This window comes from Dermacentor albipictus, chromosome 1, assembly GCF_038994185.2.
Source record: "Dermacentor albipictus isolate Rhodes 1998 colony chromosome 1, USDA_Dalb.pri_finalv2, whole genome shotgun sequence".
Taxonomy (NCBI): Eukaryota; Metazoa; Arthropoda; class Arachnida; order Ixodida; family Ixodidae; genus Dermacentor; species Dermacentor albipictus.
Genome location: NC_091821.1, coordinates 99,243,974 through 99,266,637, shown reverse-complemented (window position 1 = coordinate 99,266,637; position 22,664 = coordinate 99,243,974). Strand labels below are relative to the sequence as shown.

Genomic DNA, 22,664 nt, shown 5'->3' with positions numbered 1-22,664 from the left:
CTTCTATTATTACTGTTGATTCAGTAACCACATCCTTTGAGCACCTATTGCCTCAATAAACCTTTTATTTACACTTCGCATTTTGTCTTTCTTCCTTCTGTTGCCTAGAGGGCAATGATATATTGAAGAGTATTATTTTAATTATGTTTGCTTTAATTTCGAACTGTACCTTTCTACATTCTTTCAGTTCATTAAAGAACCTCAACAGGGGCACATAATCTAATGCGATGTGCATGGAAACTGTACCTGAGCGGAAACGGATGGAAAATCCTCGCCTGCTGTCACCAAAGCTTGAGCGGAAGTAGAGATACAGGCGATCCCGAGTAGACATTAGAAATTGTGGATTTTCTGATGCAGGGCCAGTCAGTGTTTTGAGAAGTGGATCAGATGGGAGGGAGCCATCTCTGACCAGGATGAAGTCTTTGTCTGGTTCCAGGTCTAAATCAACAATCTGGAATATTTGAAAGATGGCCCCAAAATACCTTCATGTTACAAAGCTTTGAGAAACATAAAAAGTGCCAGCTTTGAAAAAGCATTTTGGCTGACAGTTCTTGACTGCACAATCTTGAAACAGTTTGCATGAACTACCATACAAATTTATAGTGTCCTGCAGTATATGTAATACTCACATAAGAAGGTTTTACTTTCTTTTTTACCTGAACACAATGTTACATTGCAACTCTTGGCAAGACGACGCGCATATTTTTACAGCAAATACTGTTTATTGTTCTCCCATTCCGTTATAGTATTTTGTAAATGAGCGTTTATAAATAAGTGTACAAATTTGGTGGAAATTCTGAAATGGTTCTACGTTATTGAAGTGCCCAGCCATGAGGGCTGTACCAGATTGTGCTGGAGAGGTGAAATCATAGTACAAGGCGGTACAGGCGACTGCCTGCGCGCTTTAAGCACTGGCACGATAATTTGAATTTAATTTCGAAGCCAAATGCTGGTGCTGTTTAGTACAGTTGCGTACATCCGCAGACGACAAAAGCCGGAAAGCCACGTCTCCTATTGAGAAAGGAAATTGACGTCTCAATTGCGCCGCATGCGCAGCTCCCGACCTACCTGCTAATGTCCCAGCCTCGTCCTAAAACACGGCGCAACTATGGTGCAATACCGCAATCAACAACTACGATAAAGCGATAAGCGCTCAAAGCGTGCACATGCAGCTGCCAAAGTGCTATACTATATAACGGTTCTTTTTTTTTTCATTCTTTTTTACCTTCGTTGGCTGGCAGGGTGCTACGCACGCCTACGTACGTTATCAGTATCAGGCGCTCACTGCGATAGGTGATAATAACAGAACCGATGGAAAATCACTTACAATACGGTTAGTCACGCTATGGCCCCTGAGGTGCTATTCTGTGGACACAGTACCCCTTCTGCAGAATTACGGTCATGGCCCATAATAGCATCCCTACCTGCTTACCGTGGCCACTAAAGATTGCAGAACTATAGAAAACCCATGCACGGAACCCAACGTATTAGATCTATGCTAAATATGGCACAGGTGGTTGTCTTTCGTGCTTCTTTTTTAACCGCAGAAAGCACGTTGTAATGCCAGGATGTAGAACTATCTACGGCCCAGGTAGGGCATGGCCGTGGACTGTCTTGCATCGGTTTGCAGTACCTATTTTTTTTTGTGTGATAGCAATTATGTGAGCGCTCCAGGCTGATTTCTGCCTTCGGCATCGCTGTGAGGTACCGTATAAAAGTGCAAGGGCGATAAAATCGTCGCCACGCCCTGTACCAACACCCTCTAGAGAACTTAAGGCCTTCTGGCTGACCCTCTCCCCTTGAGCGACGTCATGCACAAGAGGCCAACATAGAAGTTCCGTGCAGCGTGCTACGAAGCTACGAGCGGCGCACCAGTTTTGAAAATGAAGCGCGGAAGATATACAATGGTTAACCCCGGCTATTCGGAGAAGACCGACGGGACGAAAGCGGCGACAACAATTCAATTAGTTCCAGGAGCCCTGCCGCTCCTTGAATAGCTTCGGGGTTAAACAAGTCCCGGAATGCTCGGCCATGCTATTGCATGCTTCCGAACGCACATTTTTTTTCTAGACGTGACCAGTGCATGTAGTCTCAACACTTGTGGTGTGCGTGCGATTGTGTGTACCGCGAGTCTTCATTGCCCCGGAATGTGGAGTGCCATGCCAAGATATGCCTAATAAGTGCTGTGTGCCCAATTGCCGGAGCAATTACATGTACAAATCAAGGCAGAAAAATAATGTCTTCAAGTTTCCGCAAGATGAAGAAGCCCATAGTGCCTGGATTAGGGCGCTACCACGTGCAGACTTCATTGTATTAGCACACTCCAGGGTAAGATGTTCAGAACTTCTTTAAATAGTTACTTTTGAAAAATACGGAAAGGTTAATTGCTCAATTACAGCAAGTGCATTTACAGAAAGTGATGATTCCTCAGAGTTCGACGCCTGCGAGGATAGACATAAATCTGAATTTGTGTTAAGGCACCTTTTGTGGTGTAGCACGAATATTTTATTGAAGAACTACTACTGCAAGATGAATGACAAAATATTGGATGTCACTGCTAAGGCAAGGAAGAGGAAAGCTGAAATTCTGCACAATAAGGCAGCTGTTTTCGTGTAAATAGCTGCACAAATGTTTTATATCCCATTTCTAAACTCATTTGAGTTGTTGTAAATTAGTGGACTGCGGTAATTAGTGCGTCGAAAGCGAAATTATTCGTTTGACCATAATCTAGATTGTAATAAATACATGTGTCCCCAATAAAATTGTTCATACGCAATTGTGAAGCTAATCGAGTGCATTACATTCGTCGTTGCCGTGCCGTAAAAACCACAAGTACAAAATACGGAAGGAGAGGTTTTTATGGATTCAATTTACTTGAAGTAATAGGTATGAAGTATGGGGTATAATAAATAAAATAATAATAATTCACAAAAAAACGTACATTACAAAGACGACAAAGCGCGATGCTATAAAAGCTTCTGGCATCAATACATGCACAAGCTTTACAAAGCTGTTTTGTATCTGTGCCTCTAAATAAATGCTTTGTAAGGTGCCTGCTGCTCATTCCGCAGTTTCGACTGAAGAAAACGTGTGGAGTGGTCAATAAAAGCATACGGCTGCTAGGTGAACCAAGCCGCGATCCCTTCACTGAACCCGTATCCCCGAGCGTGCCGATGGCCTCTTGCCCGTGACGTCACTCGCCGAGCACTCCGGCCTTCTAGTCTAGGAGGTGTTGCCTGTATGCTGTATGACGTGCGAGTGAACGTGTGAAGGGTGCGCCGGCGATCGCAGCTCTAAATTTTAGCAAGCGCAGGCAGTTTGCCGGTTGAGCGGGGGCGTAAATCAGAGCGGCCAGATTGGTGGCGCCAGCTGGTGGTGCAAAGCTCAACCACACAAATGCAGAGCTGATTACTATATTCTGCTTAGCTGCTGGCGTAAATTTTCGATAGCAGCGTAATCGTGTTCACAGTGACGCCGCTGCCGAAAATTTGCACCAGGAGCGAAGCAGAATATAGTAGGTTACTGCGATTTTAGCACTGTGTTTGTCTGGTTGAGCTCTACGCCACTAGGCGGGTTGCACCGCTCCGGCCGCTCTCAAACCCCTTAAACTTAGTAAAGTAGCGTCACGCTTTGAAGAATGCCACCTCCTCCTCGCGCACTCTGGCCAAGGCTGACGCCGCGTCGCTATTGGCCTAATAGCATCACGCGGGCCCTCACGCCTTGCTTCAGCGCAATTTTTGCTCGAGAAGCGTCTACCGAGTGGCGAGGAGCGTATGTTGGCGCCGTTGCTACGCTCGAGCAGTGTAGGGGGCGCCATGGTCGAGGGCGTAGCGCATAGAGTTTCGTATTAGTATACCTAGAGGCAAATCTGGCGCTGCGATCGTTCAACCTACATGGGAATGATGGGAAGTACAGGCTTCGGATTGGCATTCTGTTGACTGGCGAACTAGTGTACAAGTATTTTTTTAAAAGTTTCGGTTTCGCTCCAAGCGCAATTGCTATAACCTGCAGTTGGACAGTGCAACGCAAAGCTCTCTGCGTTTGTTAGGTTGCTCAGAGTGGCGATAGCGCGCTGGGCCAGCGACTGGGACGATGCTTGTGTCGCGGTGTGGCGTCGAAGCCGTGACGAGAAAGCGGCGGCATCGTAAACGTTGAAAGAACATGTTTTGAGCGTTTATACCTTTGTTTGTTAAGTGTGTTAGGTTGGCACTGTAGCGTTACGTGCTTTATGAAACTTCAGAATAGAACAAAGAAGGCTCTACTGATACAAGACATATACAATTGTACTTCTAGTGGCTTGACAATCAAATTTTATTGAGGGCTTCATTATGTGCTCGTTTATGTGCTCATTGAAATGCGTGTTTTAGGACTTTGAGAACACAAACTTACTTGTGGTAGGAAAGATAGCTGCTTCCTAGCTGTAGTCTAGTGTCGCACAATGGGTACCCGCAAAGCCACGCTGTAACGCTTCGGAAGCGGTACGCCAATATAAGATATGATGAAGCATACTCGTAGGAGGCCACTAGCGTCCTGCGTAGCACGGCAGCAGATGTGCTTAAAATTACATGAAGGCGTTCAGCAATTGTGACAGCCGACGCAACCTTTCGAAAGAGCGAGAGAGTTCGCAAGTGCCTGTCGTCTGCGAGAAAAGTCTCGCGTTTGCAGCGAGCAGGCGTCGTAGCAGACGACACTTGTAGAATTCCTCTCAAGGGCGCAACGCTTTGTCACAATACAACATTTTTATTTCCAGAAATACTTGATGAGTATTTTTATATAAGTACATGCACGGTTGTTTTGCTGTTGCAAAAATGAATAAATAATTATTTTTTGGCGTTAAATTGGGAACAGAATCGCACAAGTATGCATACCCTGGCGTGTCCTGCTGACAAACCATAGTAAACCATGCTTCCATCTCAACGTCATGCAAAGTTTATGTAGCGTGTTGTGCATCATATAACATACTGCGAAAATAGAATTAGATTTTACGCGATAATATTTGAGTATAGCGTTGTTTACTGCGCCAGAAGCAAACGCCACTAGTCTAAAGACCGAAGTCAATCCGAAGCCTGTACTTCCCATCATTCCCATGTAGGTTGAGGCGACGCTCATGAGAACCCCCGTAGACACTAGCGCCACATTTCCCTCTAGGGTATTTTTAGAAACTCTGGCGTAGCGTGAGAGAGAGGAGAAACAAGGAGTGACGGCGGAGGAGGAGAGTGTCGCTACTATACGAAGTTTAAGGGGCTTTAGGCCGCTCACGTTTACGCCCCCACCTATCCGAAAATCCGCCCAAACCACCTCCGTTTACCGGGATAGCGGACGCGCTAAAAGTCGAATCTCGTGCCCGCAAGGGAGGAACGCGGGGAAGAAGCGCGTCATCCTCCGTCGCGCGCAAGGCTCTGGTGGGGAGGAGGGAGGGGGGTTCTACTCCGGGTAGCCGCGCGCACAGTGGCGTAGCTAGGTCGTCTGGCACCCGGGGCCGATAGCTCTTCTGTCAACCCCCCCGGGTGTAGTCGAGGAAGGCGAGGATATCGACAATTTTCCGGTGTTTTGAGACGTATATGACACCCCCCCCCTTCCCTGCTGGCCCCGTGCACCCGGGGCCCACGGGCGCAACACCTGGCGCGCTACTGCCGCCGCAGGAGTTCCCTTTCGCCCGCTCTGCTCTGTCAAGGCCCGAGCCAGCAAGTGCGAGCCAGCGTGGCGCCACAGCCACCGGGAAGTAAGGTGCCGTTTCGCTACTACAGTCGCCGCCGGCTTTTTCGCTCAATTGGCCATTTGGCACTTTCACACCAAAAATATTTTTTTACTCCGTCCCATCTGTGCTCCCTCCTTCGTGTTGATGCTTTGCGGCTCTGCGCCTACGTGCAAAAGTAGCAAAGGGGAACCAGCGCCAGAGGCGCCAGTGCCGCCTACTGCGCGTCGTCTGCTGCAAAGCCTAGTAATATGTGAATGCACTGCAAGGTAGAAACCTCAATACAAGATTACTCGTGGACTTGAATCAAATAATGCATAATGTTCTGGGATATCAGTGATTGGCATTTGCTTATTTGCAACAAACACTTGGATTAATAAAATATTCTATGTATCAAGTTTTATTGAACTCGTAATGCGATGTCATACATACCTCAAGTGAGATGATCTTGCTTGGAGGTGCTGTGATGACCCAAAGACACTCCAAGCCGCCAGGATAAGGCTCCGGATACATTGGGGAGTTCAATACCTGTGCGCTAGGCTGGGCCATGAGCTCTCCTCCGCACTTCACAGGCTCTAATAAAGGAACGGAAACACGCCGTCAGTTTGCACTAGTGAACGTAAGATGTGCAGGTTGGAAACTCTTTGTGAAAAATTATCATTGTTCGTTTTAGTAACTCAAAAGGTAGAAACATTAAGATGCCGGACATATATCAGGGCCATTGAAGATGCACACACCTGTCTTCCAACTGGCCCTGAAGCCTCTCTTCTCGGCAGATGCATCGGTTCTAAACTTGATGATCATCAAATTCGATGCTGTCATGAAGGACTTGGAGTTTAGGTCTTGCTTGCCAGAAAGAGTAACCAACGAAACGCTGGATTCTTCTGTTCTGCCCCCTGACAGGACTTGCACTGTGTCGAAATTCGCCTCGGTCTCGAACTCTGAAAACTGAGCACATATGACCAAAGATTATTGGAAGAAACGTCTTCCAAGAACGTCATCCAATGTAGATTAGATTGATTTCAAGAATTATAGTAACATATGCGGTAAATGGGGGAGGGGGTAGCGCTACGGAAACGCAACATGCAGAAGAGGGAAACCATTAAGGTCATGTACCGTGCGTCCCAGCTAACGTTAGCTAAGCTGTTCACCGGTTAAAAAAATAAATAAATGAAAAGAGATTAAGAAACACGGTGCAAGATACAATTGTCAGACCATACGGTTTTCGGTCGTCAAGGGTCTGATGACCGTACACCATAGGTCTGTAGTTGTATCTTGCACCGTGTTTTTTAATGTCTTTAATTTCTTTTTCTTTTTGTTTTTTTTTCGTTGAACACATGGATAACGTTAGTTGGGACACCCTATATGTATGACTGAGAGATCTTCAGTCCAGGACTTCGCTCACTCGAGATAACCACATTTGTTTCAACCTTTGTTCGACCCACCCAATCGCGTGTCGACCAGACGAGAGACGGCGATTGTTTTCGCCTCTGCCGCTTAGCTGTTTTCGGCACCCCTTACCTCGTGTTGCCATATTTTGGTTTGATTTCTTTTTTAAAGGGAGTTGTTTATTGTTACCTTCCTTTTTTTCTTTTTCATTTTTTTTCGGAGTAGAGACAAACTTTTTGTAAAACTCACTTGTAAAACGATTCCAGTTCCCAAAGGACCTTCCAGTGTCCACTTGCAGTCAAGGTTTGGTTCATACTTGTTTGGGTAGTTCGGTGACTGAATAGAATCGCCTGAGCTTTGCATGTAGAAGTGGCACGATTCTGAAATTGTTATGAGGGGTAATTCCGCATAAGTTTCTTTCTATTACATGTATTGTTGCTTGCGATTTAATGTAAACCATATGTACAGGTAAAGAGAGAAGGTCATTGTTTAGCATATATCTGGCTGTCAGCCATGCTATTTCAGGAAGACTTCTGTTTGTACACGTATTTTCTTGCATAATCAGTTTCTGGAATTGCAATGGAAGCCTCCTGTCTTTATCGAGAACATCTTTAGATCCTGATTACGTTTTTTCTTTTTTTTTTGTGCCTCACTTGTCTCTTTTGAAACCGCGTCTCAAAGGTGGAACTTACTTGGGCAGTTCATTTCATCGGACTCATCTCCACAATCGTCCTGTCCGTCACACATCCACCGGTTATTGAGACACTTTCCATTGCTGCACAGGAAGGAACCTGTAAACGGGTATATTTTAAATAAGTACACTGACTAAGCATATTACTCCGCAGCCTTTATGTCATTTTATTTGTGACTTAATTCTTGCGTATCGACTGTTGCTTTGTGCACATTTATAAAACAACGATACCGTTCCTTCACGCACGGTGGGACGTAGCGCAAGAGTCGAGACCGCAGGCGACACGGTCGCTTGTCACCTCTAACCACCGCACCAGGTTGACTACCTTGGGTTGACTGGCGCGATCTTGTGTTGTTCGCGTTACCATCTCATACCACATGACCGCCACTTCCGCTTTTGGTGATGTGAATAATCTCCTTTGACGCGCCCGAAGCCGCGCTGCTCTTGGCGTGCGTTTTGAACCGGTCACAATTATCACAATTATTTGTGGCGCTCTGAGGAACTGGGGCTTCGTACCGTAATTATGGTGTGAACAGCTACCTTATTAAAAAAAAAAAAAACAGCGGGGCACGACACGAAGTTTTTGTGTCGGTACTCATTTAAGCCAGCAGTGAGCAATCTAAATAGTGTTTCGTTCTTGGCATATGCGCGCCTTATCATTCTGCGAGGGACACAATCGGACTAGTATTGCTGGTAGCAAGAATCGCAGGCCATTGGCTAAGCGAATGCAGACTGAGAAAACTACTCTTTCTATAGTGAACGACCTGAGTTCACACCCGTAGTCACAGCTGTCCACAACGCGCGAGTGGTGCGCTCCGAAGCTCGGCAGCAGCTATTACCTGAGCTTTCTGGTGTCGGAAGGACATATTTGCAAGATGAGGATCGAAGCAGCGCACTTTCGGTAGCGTGCACGAACATGCTTTGGTCCCGCGTTCACTCGCTACCCTACAGCCCGGAGCGCATATAGCAGCTCGACCTCTTTCCGGAAGCGTGACTCGAGGTTGCGCGTGAGCTCGCTGTGCGATGCCCAGGCACAACTGACCTTCGGGGCAGGCAGGCACTTGGCAGATGAATGGCAGCAGTGCCTCGCACGGAGCCAGGCGCCACTCCTGGGTGCGTTCAGTGAGGCGCGCCTGCACGCACTGGCCGTCCTTTGGTCGCGGCTGGTCCAAAGCCCAGTGGCCCACGTATTTGGGGATGAAGTAGCCGCTCGATGACTCCAACGTATTTGTGGAGAGGTCGTCCACAGACTTGAGACCTGTACATATGTGAGAAATAAGAGGGGGGGGGGGATACGACAGAGGCTTTGGGTCAGAAGATGTGATAAACTTGGGCAGTGATTCTGCCCAAGCGAAACACATGATGCATGGCTGGCATAGGTCATGTTGCCCTGGTGCCGCTGTACTATACATACTTTGTCATCCTCCATTCAGACGGTTAGCGACGTGGATGGGTTGTAGTACAGTCAGGATGAGCTATGTCGCGTTCTACGTTTCGCGTGGTTAAGGCGGCCTCATCAGCAAGAAAAAAACGTGAACATGCTTTTTCTTTTGCTGGCCCTTTAATTTCGTTATTTCCCCGTGTTCTTCTTTTCTCCTTGGTGGTAGAGCTGGGATGTCCACGGACAGATGATACAGTATACACTTACGATGTCTGCGGCCTTTCCCTTTCTGCCGTTATCTCCTACCTGCCCCCCCCCCCCTTTTTTTCCCTTATTTTCTTTCTTTTTGTTTCTGTCTGGAATAGCACAACAAACCAACCAACCCACGCTCGACAGATTCCATAGCCTGAAACCCCCTAGAACAGCGTCGCGTAACTCCTTTCCCCCACACTGGCTTTACCGTTTCAGATGTCAGTAGCTATAGCATCGCTAAATGTATAATGTCATATGAGTTTACCGTCGCGGCTTCGCCAGGCTTAATTATTCAAGACCAATCTTTTGTTGATATTCCGCGAAGGTCATAAGTAATCCCCATGTTTTTTTACTTGCTGAACGAAATCCCCACGCTTTCATTAGTACCACTTTTTCGTCCCTTTCTTCGTGTATGTTGGTGTATTAATTTCACTCTCCCGATTTTTCTTTCCTCGTCGTGTCTGTTTCATATCAATTCACATCCAACAATGCTAACAATGATATTAGTTTAATCAATGGAAGCTGACAGCTTCGACACTTACCTATCCAGTATGCACTCTGAGGCACATCCTTGAGACCAGTAGTTGCAAGACTTCTCGTAAAATTGTTTTGATTGTAATTTAATATTAGCGCTAACTGGCTGCCGTACCTGGAAAAAAAATAAGAAAAATAAGGAAAATTCAGAACATTATAGCCCACAAATAGCGGCACCGGATAACCTGTGGGGGGGTATGAAGGTCTGTGTGGTAAGTTAAGGAGAATGTGGAGGCTTCTACAATATCATGAGACTGTTCCAAATCGTTAAATAAACAGCCAAAAGAAAAGAAGTGATCAGAAATATAAGCACGTTGGAAAAGTAGAAGCATAAATCGACAGAAGAGCGAGTACGCACCGAGCGAGCCTTGCTTCTCGGTGCGTACTCGCTTTTCTGTCGATTTATGAAAAAGTCTGAGGATCGTCTTTTCCTCAAGTCCCAACGCAATACAATTTCAACGCATGCTAAGGAACCATGGGTGCTCAGATCCGGAGTCATCCGTTAAGATTCTTCCACGAACCATGCAGGCAGAGCGGCACCTCCTCTATGGGAGACTTCATGTAGGGGAGGGCTCAGGAGTCATAGTGGCCGCGTGGGCTCCTTGCGCTAAGCCGCGCCAAAATATTGGCGCACAACCACAATATTTTTTCCTTCTCTATCATCTCACTGTGGTCACCGTGTGGCAGAGAATAGAAACCGCGGCAGGCAGGGCTAACTAATGCGGATCAGCGGGGATATGGAAGTTCGCGGTATCCGTGGACAGAATCTAAAGTTGGCGGGCGTGGCAGTTAGATACCCTGAACTTCGCGTAGTGGATTGCTGTGGAACGGCGGTGCAGAAACGGAAATGAAGTGAAATTGGGGCGCGAAGCCTAGGTTAGCATGAACACGGGGCAAGATCGAAGCTAATGTTACGTACATCGTTTTGCTAACTTTCGAAAGGGACAATAGTCATATATATGGGGATGCGGTATGCGGGCTCAGCCTTGTCGCTACAAATGCGCAAACAAACTCTCTATCTCTCATTTATGTTCATGTCTCGGTACAATTTGCATTCAACGAGTAGATCTATATTTAAACAAGTACTCCACCGATATCGCCACTGAAAAGAATTACTGCGATTAAGACGCAGTCGCCAGCCAGTTATGTGATCACAACGCCGTCGCCTTTGTATACATCATGCGCTCAATGAACGCTGTGTTATTCTTTTTGTTTGCTTGCTTGCTATTCAAGCGAAGCTTTCTTTGCCTCTTCTTTCGACTTTCCCACTGCTGCTGCTACTGCTGCTGTCTGGCACACCCCGTCGGGGGCTGGTTCAGAGCGTGTGTATGCATGGCAGGAGCGCGGCAGAGACGATAGGCGACGCGAGAAACGTATTTGGACCTTTGCACCACGTCGAATGTGCACAATGCCCCCTGGAACTCCCTACACGTCGCCACATTAGCCTCTTGACAGCTGTAATTATCAGTGACCCCCCCTCCCCCCTCCCACGCAAAAGCATTGCAGAAATTTCAGCGCTTGCCTATCTACTAACGTGCAATCCCAGTGGTAAACTAGAAAGAATGGTAAAGAGGAGGGGAGAGAGGAGGTATAGAATGGCGGTAGAATAGACCCAGTCGCGAAACGAGTGAATAACAGTCTTGCCACTCTTCCCTTACAAACGGGATAAACTTAAATACCAAGGCACGGTACGGTACGATTCTGCTATTTCTGAAAAATAAACACCATGTAAATTTGTCAAGCGGACAGCTTACGCAGGGCCTGCAGAAGCAGAGCCGCATTAAAACGGATTAAAGCCGCATTAAAGCAGACGTAGGGTCTAGGCGACACTACGAAATCGGTCACACGTCCATTCAGCACTTCTGTGCCCGCCATGGTAGCTTTATAATTATTATAGCTGCTATAATTATTATAATAATGTAATAATTATATATAATTATTATAAAATTATAGCCCCATAATTCAATTAATGTTTAATACTTCTGCCTTGATGCAATGTGCCGTGTGAAGCGATGAATATCTTCAACCTTCTCAGAAGTTATGAAGTAAAGCGCACAACAACGCCTCAAGCAAACTCCTCCCCCTCTGTGTTCTGTGTGCTACGCAGACAAACAGCAGTAGTGCACGCAAGATAAGGCTTAACATCAACTCACCACTCTCGTCTTGGACTAAACGTTGAAGAAATGAAACATTTGCCGTCAACGTCACCGCTAATTATCGTCAATCAAAGCAAACAGTACAGAAAGATCCGCTTACATCGATTCCCACCGTGCGTGGGATCCGCATATTCTTTTTCTTTTTGCCTTTTTAATACACTTTTTGTATATTCTGCTGACCAAATAACTGTATTTGTGCAGGAATTTCACATCTCGTGACCTGGATGTTCTTGTCAGCAATAGGCGGATGCAGACAAAGAATGGGGGGTATGGGTGTGAGCCTGGGAGGAAAGGTGAAGGTGGATACTCCGATTTGTGCGCATAGACCGGAGGTTTAAAACTCAGCGTCTCGCCCTACCGCGCGGAGGTACGTGCAGGCAACCTTCTCTAAGCAATGTCGAAGGGGGAAATGAATGGAACACGTGGAATCGCATGCACCATTTCGAGAAAAGGACGTTGCTACAGTAAATGTGGTTATAACGAAATTGTAACATGCGTAATATGTAGCAACGTATAGGGTACATATCTTTCGTTCGGAAGCGTGTACAGCCCGCGCTCCTTGAATGTGGACACTGAACCGCTGCTTCAGCGGCACAGCGTAATAATGCTCTGTTGGGTATTCATCAGCCAAGTAAGTACAGGCACAATGCTCGCTAACGCGCGCCGGGCACAAAAAGGGAGAGTGCAGATAGCGGGTGCAGCAGATTTTTGCGAGCCTTATGCTGCGATATGCTGCTGGGTTACGTGTATACGCGGTGTTCCGTTTCCCAGCGTGTCTTCCGGTTGCGTGCGCGGTGGCCGGCAGTCGTCAGCGTCTGCGCTTGTCTGGCCTCGTCGTCGTCGGCGGCGGCGGCTGCACTTCCTACTCGGCAACCTGTTTTCCCAGCACGGTGAGCTGCGGCGTCTCTGCCTCTGACCTCAGGGAACCGCGCTAGTGCGTACGCTGCCGTCGAAGCCTGTCTTCGGGAAGGCATATACGCCGCCTTATCCTTCCCCCTCCTCCTACATCCCCTCACCCCCCCCCCCCCCCACACACACACACTTGCCCGTTTTGTTTCCGTCGGACAACACGGTGCGAGCTGTAGACACAGGCCGAAGTATGTATTTCGACACCTGGCAGTGTCAGTACGAGCACTAAACAGTTCGGACTAAACGACCCAACAGGGATCGGTCGCTTTGCCACATGTTTTTGCCAAGTTGTGTGATGAATACTTTGCCACGAGCGCGTGAGAACCACATGGAAACCAGCGGACCTGTAGGATAGTGTAGCGCATGTATAATTATTTGTCGCGCTTTCTTCGCACCAGTCACCTCCCGCCTCCTCCTATACCTCCTGTACATAGTATGTCTCACAAGTATGACCCTCCTCTAACAAGAAGGAACAAATCTGTAGCGTAGCCGTCGTCTGTTAGAGCGCCGTCTTTGAGAGACTCGGAGGGCAGGGACAGCCTTCGGTAGCTGTTATTACGTTTTCCGAGCACGGCAGAGCGCTTAGAAGGCAGCATGGTCGATATTGTAGGACTGGCACTGAGGCGTGGTGGCGAGAGCTCATTCGCGCGTGTGTTCATCTTTAGGATACAATGTACAACGGCGCACGTGGTTGGTTGTCCACATCAGCAACTGTGGTCGTGGTCATGTAACGGTCTTTTCACGGAGGGACGGGGACCGCCCCTGGGCCATCGGGCAGGCGCATTAGCAGCGGTGTGTGCACGTGGTTGGCCAGCTCACGGATCGACGCCATGCCGGAAAGTCGTGAGGCCAGAAACGAGAGGGGAAAGCGCCTAGCAATAATGGCCTCGTCTGGAGCAATTTCGGACAACGCTGGGTCACGCCAGTCTTCATCTTTTGTCCCTTCACGTCTCGCTGCTTTCATTAAATTTGGCGGCCATACTTTTCGAGAGAAAAAGAGAGAAATAAAGAAGCCAATGATCCGTTAGAAGCGCACTAAATCATTTGTGCACGTGCAGCCAAGCTCGACGGTGCGCCAACAATAGCAATCGCTTCAAGAGGTGTGACGTTGAGCGGTCGCTATCGCTTTTTTTTTTTTCGTTTTACCTGCCTTGAAGAAGTCGTTGAACGGATTGGCGTAACAATGGCTACCGCTCTAAAACACACGTGCGACAATTCGGATTATGCAAAAGCTGCATATAGCGTGGCGTCACGGAGAGGAAGTGATGTTGCCGTAAATTTCAGTGCAGTAAAAACAAAGTTAGGAGAAACTCCGCTGGCGTAAGCGTTCTCTAAAGGGATTAGCACGCAGGGGGCAAGCTTTGAAAGTTTCTTGGCAAAAATTAAATTTGGAAAGCGCATACAGAGAAGAAGGAGAGTTTCGCGGGCTCTTTTTACCCGCACCATATACCGACGGACGCCTTGAAATTTGTACAAAGGTGCTGCTTGTCTGCACGATGATGATGATGATGATGATGATGATGATCGTTAATCGCATCTCCTTTGAATCAGGGTGGTAACAAATAATCACCTAGCTTGTGTGAGCTACACGTGCTACCATACTCTGTCGTGATCTGTTATTCTACCTATCTCTGCTTTAGCTTGTAAAATTACCTACGTCTGTGACGACGCCGTCTCCATCTTTTCCCTGCCTTTTTCCAGTAGTACTGCAATCGTCTCTTGCTTATCTCAACTTCTGACCAATTAACGCTCCCATCACCTTTGAACACCAGCGCTTCTGGAATGTAGACATTCCCAACGAGTCTGGCTTGATGGACATCTGCGCATATACCATGACAATGTGCTGAGTAGCATCCGGAGTTTCCTGTAGCAGACACACGTTTCATCTTGTTGCGAATATTTGCTCCTGTGTGTTCTTGTCCTCAGGCCGGCCAGCTCGGGCCTCGAATAGCAAGGCATTACCTTTTGTGTTATCGTGTGAATTTGCTTTCTTGTTTGCCGTCTTCGTAAATGTCCATGGCCTTTTTTTGTTTCCATCCCTTGCATTCAAATTAGCGTCTCTGTTTTCTTGAGGGTTGGGGCGTACGCCGCCTAATCGAGGACATGGATAGTGGCTCATTCTCAGTAGACGCACTGGATGCTCAGTACAGCAATTAATGGTTTGTTTTGTTCACTGAACGAGCTAGTTCGCCATTAACATTGTACGAAACATGATAATAGGGAGAGGGAGGGAGACGCAGTTTAGTTCATTTTTCGAAGAAACTGGCAATAACATGAATGCGAAACATGAATTCTAAGAATCAGCAGCTCGCTTGTTGGTTATGCGCAAATACGAGACTACAGTGACAGGCAGACCTTTCTCTGCGCCTAGCTACCTACGTGCGCTCCTGAGTAACCTTCGTTACTGCTAAAGCTCCTTCAGCGGCGTTTGTTCAAATAACTCTGCAGGTATTGTGATAAAGGTGGAGCCAGTACTGCCAGATCCTTTCTTTGTCGCAAGATTCCAAGAGCCACAAAATAGGCTTCTGCACCCAAGCTTAGAGGACATGTCTCTAGTTTACTTCCAGGGAGAGTTTTCGTAACGCTCGCGCGCAGAACAGGTTTTATATGGAGTCAGGTGTGTAATATTCTTGGTTTAAAAAAGAAAGGGCGATGAGCCAACTCGTACCGGTAGGCCTGCTGGTCAAATGTTTCGGCTGTTACGTATACGCATTCGATGATTAAACTGGTTTTGATTGAGCTCTGTCGGGGAGCCACTTGCGTGCACAGTGCACCACTCGTTCGTTGGTCATATAGTCGACATTCGTGTTCGCGAACGCAGTGTGTCGAGACCAGCAGTGAAATGCACGGTGGCCTGGGGAGGCATTCTGTAAGAGTCCGCCTATAGTGGACATGGCCATTTCGTCTGCTGCTGAAGTGCTGATTGGCTGTGGCGGCCGGCTGCTCTGGACGCGCAGCGCAGCCAATCAGAACTTCAACAGCAGACGAAACAGACATGTCCACTAGGCGGACCCTTACAGAATGCCTCCCCTAAACGGTTTCGTTGTGTCGACGACAGCTAGTGCTAGCATCGACCGCTGTTGAACTGGGCCTGTTAAAGAGAAGCGCAAAAGGCCTCCATGCGAAGAATGCCTTGGACAGAGGGCGGGCAGTTCAGACGCGCAAGTGAATTTACTACAAAGCCCCCTGTCGCCAGCATTCCCGCCAATGCCCTTGTTGAGCATGTTTATACTCGCGACGGGGAGACATAGTTGGTTCGCACTAAATAACTTATAATCCAGCTTTAGTTCAAGAGGAGACATGGTTGCGGCTGGACCGCCTATTCTTGTTGTCGTTGCCCAATTTGGGCTTGAGCAATGTTCTTCGAAATTACCTTGTGACTAGTTTCGTGGAAGTTTGGAAAATGTGGAAACGATGAAAGCGGGGATGATGATGGGAGGAAGTGAAGCGCGCAGTGACCACCGTAGAGAGTTCGAGCGCATGATCTGGCTGGCCAAGAGCGATCGCGTGCTGCATGAGTCAGACGCGGAAGCTCGATGCCACGAGGATTTCGACGGCAGCGGCGGACGCTCGTCGCATTTCACTTTGCTGCCCATTGGCGGCACAGGTGCAGAAGGCTGGTGTTTCCCGGCTGAAGCAGTTCGCCCGCTTGCGCTGTTTCGCCGAATGACTCGAGCTAACACATGGCAAAATACAGACGCGCGAACGTTCAAGTTGGGCCTTGGCTATGCCTTGCCTATCACCCTCTGTTCGTCTTATCTTTTGTTACTCCCATTCAGCCAGCTGACCAAACAAATTTGTTATGGAAGCGCGACAAGCGAATGACTGCGGTGGTGGTTAACGGAATGGTTCGGGGGGAGGCCAGACGTGAGCCTGCATCGAATTGCTCGCGCCACGGCGCGCGTGGATTAAGTGTTGCATACAGGAGGAGAATCCGGGCGAGGAAGAAGCTGTCCGCGGGCGCATTTCTGACCCAGATACCAGGCAGCGTGAGGTCACCGGCGCCGTAGCCCTTTGGCGCGTCCGCCGGCGGCGCAGGCATGCGGCCCAGGGAGCGTCCCGACCCGCTCGCGAGGTAAACAGGTTCTGCGGCGAAGAGGAGGGGGCTGAGCTTCATCCCACCCCTCTGCGCTTCCCAACGGCGCTCGGTTCTGGGCGGGCCCATGCACGGATGCTCCAGAGACAGCGAAGATGTGGCGCGTGCACCGCCTTCCATGCGCTCCGTACACCTTGCGTGCATGCGTGGCCCGACTGCCCGTGTTGTCACACGTCAGTGAATTCGAGCTTCGGCTGAGGATTGTCTTCAGGGCCGGTATTTTGTAGCGATGCCTTTTCAGATTCTATGCTTTTTCAGGCTTTTCGCGCTTGGCCAGTGGTCAGAGCGACGGTCTGCCCACATTATCAACGGGATCAGGTGGCCGTGTGTGGTGGATGATAAGAATAGCATAGAATAAGGCATAAGGCGTCGCTACAAAATAGCGGCCCAGGAAAGCATATAATGCCAAGAAAGGGCCATTTTCCTTTGACGGGATTGGGGGAGTGCGTCTGGCGAGTCAGCATTCTATCGTTATATACAACAAAATGCTAGAACATAACCTTTCGCGAGTCACTCGCACCTATACGTTTTTCCCCCTAAACCCCCTTCCCCGCGCTTTAAAAACAACTGCATTGACATTTCCAATGGGAAACACTAACGCTCTTCTAATACACAAGAAATGGTAGGGAACAGGCGTTACGCATTTATGGTTCGCGCAGACGACTTGAGGCAATGGTGCTTGAACTTTTCCAGTGCTGGCCAGTGTTTGGGGAGGATAGAAATCTGACACATGTCTTATCGCAAAGCACTCTCTGGTGCCGAAACTACTCCCTTCAGCCGAAGAATAACAGCGACCTCCAAAAGATTCTACTGGATAACGTACGAACCTGCTAAACACAGTATTCTATTTCTTTATTTATTTATTTGTCCATCAATACTTACAGAAAGTCTCAGGTGGTACGGCTAAAGGCAATCAGTTTGCCTGACAAAGGGCTTAGCATCCAAGACATTCATAAAGCATGCATTCATAAGGACTCTTTTTCTTCCGTCACTGACAGTAGCGCTCAGTCTGTTGCCTATACGATTAACGTAAGGCTGACCCACGGCGCTGAAAGTCTTGACTTGTTACACAAGCGTTGCTTCGAGTGTCGTCGATATGTGGCAGGTGAAAGGTATGGATCATTAGGAGAAGGACCAACTCGCTGCACTAGTGCTGCGCTGATCGGGTGTAATCTCACGTGCCTTGGCGATGGGCAGCTAAGCGAAGAGGGCATCCATGTGAAAGGAATTTTGATCCAGACTTCATGTCTGTTGGTGATGCTGAGCGGGCACGCATGCACACATATTAACGAACACCAAAAGGCTCTGATCAGAATAGTTAGGGAATATCGACTGTATCGCTGCTTCTGCCCAATCAAAACGAACATATTCCGCTGCAGAGTTCGAGAGTTCCCGAATATAATGATGCATATGGAACAAACAGTTACTTTTGAAAAACAATGAGTTCCAGTTATTTTATTTGTTCTTAGAGTGTGCAATGCGCCGCAGTTCCATGCCTGGCAAGTTTATTGTTGTATCTTGTCGACCCTTTTGCTTCCTGATATGAAGTCAGGAGAAAGAACCCTGCAATTTTGCTGAATTTATGTCGATTATTTGTACCTTCTTTATTGACTGTTGGTTTTTGTGCAGCCACGCGTAAGGAAGAAGAATTCTTAATCGCCGTGCACAGACCTCGCAACCGTTAAACGACATCTGGAGGACGTGGCCTTCGATATTTGCGGCTCTGTGTCCCGATGATCGCCGACGTTATGTGCGCATGCGCTCTGCGAGAAGGCCGATCTGATCATTGCCCAAAGCAACACTGGCCGATCAGCTGGGCGCGCTTTCCTTGTACTAATGGCTTCTAGATCTTACCAAACTTTAGTATGTTCTACTGCTGCTAACAGTTCGCGAACAGCGTGCTTGAGTAGATTTCAACATCTGTGAGGTCTGTTCACCGGCATCGTTGTATATGAGTTGAGTTCCACTATATTTCGTCCAAGGATTGCACGGCCATCCCGCCCCCCCCCCTTTTTTTTTACAGAAGAAAGTTAACTTCAACAACAAGGCGTGCCAGCATCCAGACGCGTCCTGTAGCTGTGAAAGTGAACTGCACAGGCCGCACAACGTATATATTTTTTGGCCTAAGGAGCTAGATGAGGGACTCCACTTGAAGGGACACTGAACGGGTTAGCGAGAAGACAGAGCACGTCTGGCCTAACGCCTGACCGAGTAAGTTAAAGCACCCCATTTCATAACAATGAACAGCATTAATTGAGGGCCTGTGTCTTGAGCACCGAGTGATGTGCAGAAGTCCAAGCACGACCGAGTTCTCATTGGCTGAAGGAACGACTCACCTGCGGCAGACTTCCTCTGCTCTCCTCCATGAGTGCTGATTACTGAAGAATTTGTAGCAGTAGACGCCGTCTTGTGACCAGCCTGTAGAAACAACGGGGAAGGGAGGAGTTATAGAACCCCAAAGGTCACGGTGAATTCACAAATACAAGCGTGCGACAACACTGTTACCGCCCTTCAGAACTGGCAACACCACCACCACCACCAACAACAACAACCAAAACAACAACAACAACAACAACAACAACAACAACAACAACAACAACAACAACAACAACAACAACAACAATAATAATAATAATAATAATATAACTTGCTACGCTTCATTACTCCGTAGTGAAACAGTGACGGATGGAGACGACTACAAACGTCCAATCTCGAGCTCGAAGCAGAGTCGAATTAATCTGAAGGTCGAGGAAGGGAGCGTGATGTGGCACTGGAGTGGAGGTTGCCAGCCTGTAGTGAAGAGCTCAGTCATGCGAACGAACGCGTCCCTTCGCGTCACAGCTTCAGCCTCAAGTGCAGTCTCGGTTGTTAGCAAATTTCTTAGCTGAAGTGCCGAACTCTCGCCGAGTTGACTTGTGCTCATTGATCGAGTGCTGACCATGCAGGGACAGTTGCGTACCTGTCCGCGTATTTTAAAACGCAAACTCGAGGTTGCGTTTATATAGCGCGGCGACATAAGCTGTGCTAGAAGGCCGTGAGCAGGTAAGAGATACGCCCAGCACCTACAGCGGAGACCCGTTTTTGTCCGCAACTCGCGGTTTCTTTCGTGCACAGCTCTTTTCACGCGTTCGCTTTTCGTCCTCGTGGCAACAGTGGCCCTACAGTGTGGTGAACCTTGGCTACCAGGACAAAGAAGAAAAGAAAGACAGAAGGGCTGCAATCAGGCGCCGAGTATCGTTGGAACGGAGGCGTTTCTCGTCGCCACTGTCCTCGATTCCCATTCTGTTTTTTCATACTCTGTACGTTTGGACATACCTCATGGTTGCCCACGCAAAGCCGGCCTGCGTATGCCGTAATTTGGCCCCCATTCGGCTTCATTCGCAAGGGCGTTCCACTCCGGTGCAGGTCGTTTCTGCACTTCGGAGCAGTTCGCACGGGCAAAATAAGTGACCGCTGCCGCTCGATGACACCGTGGCTGCGCGAATATATCTATACTCAATGCCGCTGGTTTCGCGGCTTTCCTTCATTTGACCTTCACTATAACTTGCGCCCTGCGTGGGTGGTTGTCAATGCGCGTTATACCGCGAACGTCTTTTAATCGAAGCGCGGTCTCTATAAAGCTGTATTGTAAACATACACAATGCAGTCAATCGCGGAGGAAGCACGCATACATAACCTCATTATTGCTGCTGAATTCACCGTGGTAACAGTCAAGTCGTGGTGACAAGAATTATGGCATTGTAATTTTAATACATTCTCGACTTTGTTCGCGAACGTATAAAACATTATGGCGTGCTTCCTGAAGGTTTTGCGTAACCATTGACTCCCGTAACTTCTCTACAAATGTGTTGCGTAATATGGACACTACAAAGGAAGGCAGTGTGGCAAAAAAAAAAAAGTGTCTTTCTGTATGGCGGAGAAAGTGGGAGTACTGCATTTTATTTAATTTGAATATAAAACAAAAAGGAAATATGAACAAACGACTCGTTAAATCTAATCATTGGGTGGGCGAGGAAGTCGGGTAAGTAATCCTCTTGAACGGCACGTGGATGCAGTTTTAACGGGCATGGTTTCTCAATCAGCGGAGCATATGGAAAAGTGACGAGGTCATCCTATGAACACGAGGTCGGGCAAACAAGACGATTCCCGCTGGCCGCGCAGAGCCAACTTCTGCCATTTCTTGAAACATACAACGCTCCTTTAGCGCTTGGCGCGTTGTCCGTGCATAGTACGTCTGCGCACGGCGGGCACTCATGAACGCACGCGAAGATCCTACATACCGTTTTAATACGGCGGTCATCAAGAATCATTGTATATACCCCCCTACCCTCACCGTCGGCTATAGCTCCCCGGAAGGCGGACGCCAAAAGCGAGCGCGAGAGATGGGCCGAACAGCGTCCGTAGCTCGGGAAGAATGTGGTTCTGCCCAAGGTCAACCTGCGAGTCTGCCTGCCGTGTGTCCGCAGGCTAACCTTGGTCTAACGGTGCCCTCACCAGCCCTGAGGGGAGGGCCCGGTGGCGCGCGCGACTTGGCCGGCCGCCGATTATCTTTATAGCGATGCTCTCACACACGCAGCGGCGTCCTCGTCCGTCCAAGGCACAGCGCAACCTCAGCGGCAGATTGGCCCGCTCTTCTGATAACCCTCCTCCTTTTCGTTTTGCGGCGACGAAGGATCGAGTGGTGCGGGGTGACTGATGTTATCCTCGAGACGCCCGTGCACATGCCCCTTTTCCGGCCGGTTTTGCTGCGTTGTCTCGGCGGTGACTTCATTGGACTTGGAACACGCTTGGAAGGCATACGTATCAGCGGCGTCTTGCGGAGATGTCCTCATGCATTCCGCGCGCATTTATCTGTTGCCGTCGCATTCCTCGGCAGGCAACGCTTGCTCCTGCTTGTTTAGGTGACTATAATGCGGCTCTGAGCAGCGTTCATGAAATAATCGGTCAATTATATAGCTGTGGCCGCACGTCCCTGCGAGGTAAGTTTGGCCATAGCTGCCTGTTCGCGAATGGTCTCTTTGTTTGGAGAGAGAGAGAAGGGGGGAGGCTGCTTTTGCTGAAGTTTACGTCGACGGAAAGGGTGAAGTTTTAAGAGAAAATAAGCCACTATTGGCGCCGGGAAATCGACCATTTCTCTCACGACTCAATGAGGTTGTGAAAAGTAAAAAATTCTTCGCACCGTTGAGCGGCAGTAGTTGGACGGTTAGCTTCGGCAAGTCGAAGATAACCACCCAGGAAATCTCCCCATATAAGCTCCACACATCCGTGGGCTGTGTACATGTGCGATGAGCAGAAGGACATTCGCTTTATGTTTCCTTAGCCCGTTGCGGCTAACAGTGGAAGCTTTGTCCCTGTCCTGTGCTCAGTGTGCACTGTGCACGCGTCATAGTAACTCGCGAATTTCTTCGATTCACCCGCCAAAAGCAAGTGCAGGATGAACGGAGTTTCTAATACTGCCTTCCAGCCGGTCAGTTACTATACAATTTGTGAACTTTCAAACACAACCACCGCTGTGGCTTCACTAAAAGCCAAGGATCGCGTACACTAAAGACATGCTGCAA

At 48.3% G+C, this 22,664-nt stretch overlaps 1 protein-coding gene across 1 annotated transcript in view; it reads right to left on the bottom strand.

Annotated features, from left to right (window-relative positions):
* uif (sushi, von Willebrand factor type A, EGF and pentraxin domain-containing protein uif) overlaps positions 1 to 22,664 on the bottom strand; it is a 135,636-nt gene that overhangs the window by 66,504 nt on the left and 46,468 nt on the right. The window contains exons 3-10 of the mRNA XM_070523659.1: positions 19,440 to 19,521; positions 9,951 to 10,057; positions 8,818 to 9,033; positions 7,777 to 7,875; positions 7,334 to 7,464; positions 6,433 to 6,643; positions 6,128 to 6,270; positions 247 to 451 (exon numbers count right to left, since the gene is read on the bottom strand). Coding sequence (XP_070379760.1) covers positions 247 to 451; positions 6,128 to 6,270; positions 6,433 to 6,643; positions 7,334 to 7,464; positions 7,777 to 7,875; positions 8,818 to 9,033; positions 9,951 to 10,057; positions 19,440 to 19,521 — 1,194 coding nt within the window. The remainder of the gene's footprint in view (positions 1 to 246; positions 452 to 6,127; positions 6,271 to 6,432; positions 6,644 to 7,333; positions 7,465 to 7,776; positions 7,876 to 8,817; positions 9,034 to 9,950; positions 10,058 to 19,439; positions 19,522 to 22,664) is intronic.